Source organism: Schistocerca serialis, chromosome 1 (assembly GCF_023864345.2).
Source record: "Schistocerca serialis cubense isolate TAMUIC-IGC-003099 chromosome 1, iqSchSeri2.2, whole genome shotgun sequence".
Lineage (NCBI taxonomy): Eukaryota > Metazoa > Arthropoda > Insecta > Orthoptera > Acrididae > Schistocerca > Schistocerca serialis.
Genome location: NC_064638.1, coordinates 517,719,122 through 517,725,709, shown reverse-complemented (window position 1 = coordinate 517,725,709; position 6,588 = coordinate 517,719,122). Strand labels below are relative to the sequence as shown.

The window sequence follows — 6,588 nt, the reverse complement described above, 5'->3', positions numbered from 1 at the left end:
GAGGTCCTGGTGGAGGCCGCAGGCATTCCCGCCAGCCGGGTCCGCCGTTGGCCAACAATCCGTAACAAGATCGCCGTCTGTCCTACGGAGAGCGGCAGCAGGGGCAGCTTCGGCGCCGGAGGCCGTTTGTGTGCCACGCCACGAAACCGATCGCCACCGTACACCTGTCCCCCTTCCAGAGAAAGATACTCGAGCACACGTCACGTCCCACAGACACACACACTCACTGGGCCCGCCGACGTCTTTCCTAAAGAACGGCGGCGCGCCTCGCCCTTACGTAATGGAATAATTATAAATTTGCCGCCAAACGCTGACCGAAGTAGAGCACCGTGGCCCGCGGCGAGTAGAAAGGAGCGGGGCTTACATCACGGGGGGACATATAAAAGCCCGCACAGCCGCTCGGACAGGCACACTCAGTTTCTCGCTCCCATCTCGACAGCCCACAACAAGGGGAAACCATCTGACATGGCGCTCAAGGTACGTGGTCGCCTGTCTCACCGCCTCGCAAATCGACCGCCTTCAGATAACAATGGGGACATGCGCGGTTTGTCAGTGGACGGTGGGCAGTGAGTCGATGTCAAAATTTCCGACGTCACATGGTGATAGTGCATTCCAGACGATGACTGGCAGCCGGATCTCACGCTGCGAAGTCGGCATCGTACATAGCTCTAGAAATTCATAGCTACAGGTCCACTCTCAATACTTGCATGACAGGCAGTCTCGGTCTGTCATAAAGCTTCTGAGAGAGCGTTGTATCAGTCGTACAATTCATTCACTTCTCGGGTTCGTTGAACATATCGGGAATTCTTCCGCACTTCTCGGGTTCGTTGAACATATCGGGAATTCTTCCGGGAATACTCACTCCCATTTAATTTTTTTTTGAAATCTGCCCGGGATCGGGTTTCATCATGAAATTGCTGCAACTTCTTTTACCCACTAAAATATGTCTTTAACTCTGCAGCGGATTATGCGCTAGTTTAAAACTTCCCAGCAGATTAAAACTGTGCATCGGAGTGGGATTCGAATGCGGAGCCTGTCCCTTCGCTGGCACTGCCTGTAATGCTCACTCGGTACGGACACACTAGCGAAAGCTGAAGTGCAGGGTTCGAGTCCCAACTGGACACACACTTTTAATATAGTACGAAGTTTCACGTTCTTTGTATACTTTCACAAATAATGAATGTTCTTTATTCCTAAGAAAAATCGGGCGTCCTAAAATACTGAGAAGTTATGTTACTGGGATTATTAATTAATGACTAAAAATTCTCTAATCGAAACTTTTTACTATGTCACTGCTATCGTTTAAAATTCTGAATTTTGCTTGTTTTCCTTTTGCACTAATCATTAATAACTATTGCCGACCGCGGTGGTCTAGCGGTTCTAGGCGCTCAGTCCGGAACCGCGCGACTGCTACGGTCGCAGATTCGAATTCTGCCTCGGGCATGGATGTGTGTGATGTCCTTAGGTTAGTTAGGTTTAAGTAGTTCTAAGTTCTAGGGGACTGATGACCACAGATGTTAAGTCCCATAGTGCTCAGAGCCATTTGAACCATTTTTTTGAATAACTATTCATTCCAGCCAAATCTCTACCTACTGAAAGACATAAAACGTTTTTGTTTCTGTTGATATTTCAGTATATTTAGTCAGCAATTAAATTTTTCATATGATACAGTACTTGAGCTTGATTTTACGATGTCTACATAGACTTTTTCACTCATGCGGTGATTCTCTGTGATTTATTTGTTCTACTTGAGAAAGACATCTCTTTGAACAACTTTTAAATTTTAATTATACGCTTATCGGCTTTTCGAACAACTGTTTCAATTGGTTGCCTGTTTCTATGTATTCTAACTAAATTCAGTGATTTCGTCCACCAACGACAGAGAAAAAGCCTCGATTTGGCAGCTACTTAGTGAAACTATGAGTTCAAACCGAGAGAGGTGGTCAACTCACTGGACTCGCAATCCGTGGGCAGAGGGGGGGGGGGGGGGGGGGGGGATATCTCCCCGGCTGGCCACCCAGATTTACGTTTTCAGTTTTCAGTCGTGATATCTTCAAACTGGCTGAAACCCCAGCAATATATGAGACACTCCCGTGGCGTAACATACGACAAGTTCAATTGCAATTTTACGTTATAACTGTAGATTCAAAAACATTGCAAAATTTAGTTTATTGATCAGATGTTTCCCGCGATTTTGCTGGAAGCTGCGGACAAATGAAATCTGGAGAACTGATCATGTATTTAATCGAAAATACTACTGAGATTGACAAAAAAATGGAGGAAAATTCTTTGTTTCTGAAACCAAAATTTTAGAATTTAACTGCATGGTTAATATTCGGCGTTCTAGAGATGAGAAATACGCCTCTGTATCTCACACGTTTAGAATTGCATTTAAGATTTTGCAACTTTACGAATTACCACAATATTTAGCTCCAGTAAAGTGATTTCGAACTCTATTTATTTGTGCCTTAACGTATCTTAGTTGTCAGTCCCAGACAGCTGCCTCCAGTATAAAAATAATGGCAGTAGCTCCTTTGGTAATGGATATGGCTACAACGACTGATATTTCATCGCGCACCACAGATCTCTACGCTCACAGATGGTAGAGACGCAATCAATCGGATTCAGTTCCACTACACTAAAGCCCTTTACATTGTACGATATGGACTGTGCGATGGAGACTCTCCAGACGCTACACGGGATTGGATAAAGGAGGTTAGATACTAACTTCTCGTCAAGGTCATTACAGAAAGTGAGAGGACGATTTAGGGGAAAGTCAATCACAATCTAGTTGAATCGTCTGAAGAGAAGGTTGAAAAACCACAGAAATCTGGGAGTGTTCGAAAGGAATGAAAAACGTCATCCTCTTAAATTTTTTGAATAAGTGGCCAAATGCACGACGATTGTATGCCACTTACCAATATAGCTATAAACCATGACAACGCTGCCGACCGCGGTGGCCACGCGGTTCTAGGCGCTGCAGTCCGGAACCGCGCGACTGCTACGGTCGCAGGTTCGAATCCTTCCTCGGGTATGGATGTGTGTGATCTCCTTAGGTTAGTTAGGTTTAAGTAGTTCTAAGTTGTAGGGGACTGATGACCTCAGATGTTAAGTCCCATAGTGCTCAGAGCCATTTGAACCATGACAACGCTGCTATCGTAACACGAGAAAATTTCACAAAGTAAGATCGCTAAAAAGGCATTTTATTCGAAGATCGGTTTCGACAGAGCTATACTGAAATCTTCGGTTCTTATGCTCTCTTGTAAAAATTCAGAAACATGAAATCCGATGATGACAGCATAGTTCTGTCGAAATGGGTCACCCATTAAAAGGCTTTTTAGGCGTCTTGGCTCGTGAAGTCTTTTTCTGTTACCATACATTGCGGATCGCCGCCAAACTGATCATGTCTGGATTATACAACAACGCTTTTAATGTAGTCATTAAGGTCTGTACGTGGTTTTGGTACATGGATGCGTTCCAAAGGTCTCAGGTTAGAAAGAAACGATCCGGCTGCATAAAAACTTTTTCAGGGGTTGCTCTGTTTCAAACGGCGATCCGATCCCTTAGCTGAAAAGTCTGCGTGTCTTGCTGCGATGTAGAGGAAATTTGGTACTGTCAAGGATTTGCTAGCCGTAGGACGGCTAGAACGGTATGTATACAGCATCGAGAGGACGCTTCAGCAGCTACTTGAAGAAGTAGCGGCTCCAATTGGGGAAACCGTCTTTCACGACCGAGAGAGCAGTCTGCAAGTTACTGTGTTCTGCTGTCCGATGCCAAGGACGCCGCTGGCTGGGAAAGTCACTGTGGTTGGTGCGTAACTTGTAGTCCGGAAGATCTGATTCTGGATTATTTAGTATGTTGTTGTATCTAAGTCCGTCGCATTGACAGTCGATTACTGAAGCATCAGGCCCAGTTAAACGGAGTCGGAATAGTTTCTGTTGTTTCCGTTATCAGTATCAGGCTTCCAGTAAAAGCAAAGACGGCCGAGGATATCCGTCGCTAGGGTGTGATCACTACCTCGCAGCCTCCATTTATGGTTGATTAACTAATCCAGCACTGAAAATATAATATCAGTTTAGTGATCCATCACGACTCAGCCTTCAGCCTTAGGCGTACCCGGTGCCGGTGCCCAGCTGTGGGTGAAAATAAAGATCATCTCTGTTCGCAGTTGGTTATCGTTGTAAATATCCAACTATCCGAATTTCAAGGTGTTGTTGGTTTCTGGCGTTACCTGATATATACCTCTGATCGCAGTTCACCATGCTGATAGGCTACAGATTAACCGTTATCTAGGTGTGGGACTGGATCATAATAAATGTTGGGGAAGAGTGGTCTGATGTGGCTCTGTGCCCACAGTTCGTCGTTCTGGCAGCCGTGGTGGCCGTGGCCCGCGCTGGCGTCATCGCCAGCTACGGAGCCGCCCCCATCGCGCACGCCGCTCCCGCCTACGCAGCCTACGCGACGCACGCCGCCCCCACCTACGCGGCCTACGCCGCCCCCGCCGTGGCTAAGGTCGCCGCGCCCGCCTACGCCTACGCCGCCCCCGCAGTTGCCAAGGTCGCCGCCCCCGCCGTTTACGCCGCCCCCGCCATCGCTAAGGTGGCGGCCGCCCCCGTGGCTGTCGAGTACGACCCGCACCCACACTACAGATTCGCGTACGAGGTGAACGACGCGCACACCGGCGACCAGAAGTCGCAGCACGAGGAGCGCGACGGAGACGTCGTGAAGGGCAGCTACTCGCTGGTCGAGCCCGACGGCTCGGTGCGCACAGTCGAGTACACCGCCGACCCGCACAACGGCTTCAACGCCATCGTTCACCGCCAGGCAGGCGCCCACCCCGCCCCCGTCGTCGCCAAGGTAGCGGCGCCCGTCGTCGCCAAGGTGGCCGCCCCCGCCTACGCGGCCTACGCCGCCCCCGCCGTGGCTAAGGTGGCCGCCCCCGCCTACGCCTACGCCGCTCCCGCCGCGCCCGTCGCCTACGCTGCCCACGCCGCCCCCGTCGCCTACGCTGCCCACGCCGCCCCCGTTGCCTACGCGGCGCACGCCGCCCCCGTGGCTTATGCCGCCCCCGCTGTGGCGAAGGTAGCCGCCGCCCCCCTGGCTCTCTCCTACGGAGGCCTGAAGCACTACTAGAAGGCCGTCTTCACCGCACGCTGTACATACGACACAGTCACACATATTTTATACCATGTATATTGCATTTTACACGTTTTTATTGACATAAATAAACGAGTCATATAAAGTACCAATGCAAAAATTATTTGACCTCTCACAGCATCCTCATTTTCAAAGATGTTTACCTACGTTCTAATATGGCATTTGTAACATTCTTTCCCAGGGCGGCGGCGCGTCTCCTGTCGTCCTTTTACCTGCAACTACCTAAGAGCTCGTTGCAGCAGATCGCCGGTGGGAAAGCCGAGCAGAAAACTACCGTACTGCAACTCGCACCAGGCTGCATACAACGTAACTATTCTAAGAACCGGGAAAAGGTCTTAATTTTGAACGAAAGATGGGTATACCGACAAAACTTCGGTATATTCTGAAGTCGAGAATTAAAAGTTCACTGCCAAGCCTGTGCTAATCCTAACACAATTATTCACAAACCCTTTCATTCATGTTAGCAAGTTTATGGTAACGTACTTCCCGAAAACTGAAAAGCTACTAAGCACGGTCTAACAATACCACCACTTGCAAAGTAGGTTAGAAATCAGATTCATAATGTTGCTCACGCAGCATATGTTCGCTTTATCGGGCAACAACGTTACTGACTGTGGATGGTATCGTCAGAATGGAAATAATGAAGTCACTGTAAAAAAATAATTAATTTTGGCGTTTTGAATGGATTCCCACGTAGATTTCGTCGAAGTTGTTATGGCTCATCTTCTTGATTCTAGGGTGATTCCACTTTGACAGCTAGAAGGTCCAGATCTGTATTTTAGCAATATTTGAAGACCTAACAAATGCGTTTTTCAGAAAATTCTTAATGATCAAACAATCCCAGATCAGAACAATGGTATGGTAGAAATAATTTTTGACTTGGTGTTCACGATCCACATTTTTATTAAACTTCTTGTAAATTCACATATACTTCTTAATTGTCACACCATCAAGAAAAATTTTTGTGTCAATCCTCATATATTTAATTTTCACTTTAACCAAACACAAGACTTGACTGTTCTTTTACAAAGTGAAATAACAATTTAACTTCTGCAAAGCGAAACAAGGACTGCTCTGTGCGCATTCGTGCCAAAACGGTTACAAGTAAGTAAAAGATTACGACAGTCTCACAGAAATGAATACACACAAGAACCATATCACTGTGTGAGCGATGTGTGTGCTATTCTGCCATTCTGCGCAACGGATTAATCTGAGATGTACCCTTTACCCTGTGGCTCCTGCAAGATGCAATTTCCACCCCCACACTACTACAGAAGTCAGACAGACGCTCCTAACGTTCTAAAGAGAAATGCCTGAAAAACTTTCAGCAATAAATATCTTCTGGAGTCGTCCGCTGTAAGGAAATGACACAAAAATTCACAAAATTTCTTACGTAACTAGTGGGATACTTGGGCACTGGAGTAGTGCTAG

At 47.3% G+C, this 6,588-nt stretch overlaps 1 protein-coding gene across 1 annotated transcript; it reads left to right on the top strand.

The window, feature by feature from the left end:
- The first annotated feature begins 465 nt into the window (after positions 1-465).
- On the top strand, positions 466-5,137 carry LOC126485375 (cuticle protein 21-like). The gene is made up of 2 exons (XM_050108872.1): positions 466-477; positions 4,294-5,137. Exons 1-2 carry the CDS (start codon positions 466-468, stop codon positions 5,131-5,133), a joined length of 852 nt encoding a protein of 283 aa, XP_049964829.1. The 3' UTR covers positions 5,134-5,137.
- Positions 5,138-6,588: the final 1,451 nt, after the last annotated feature.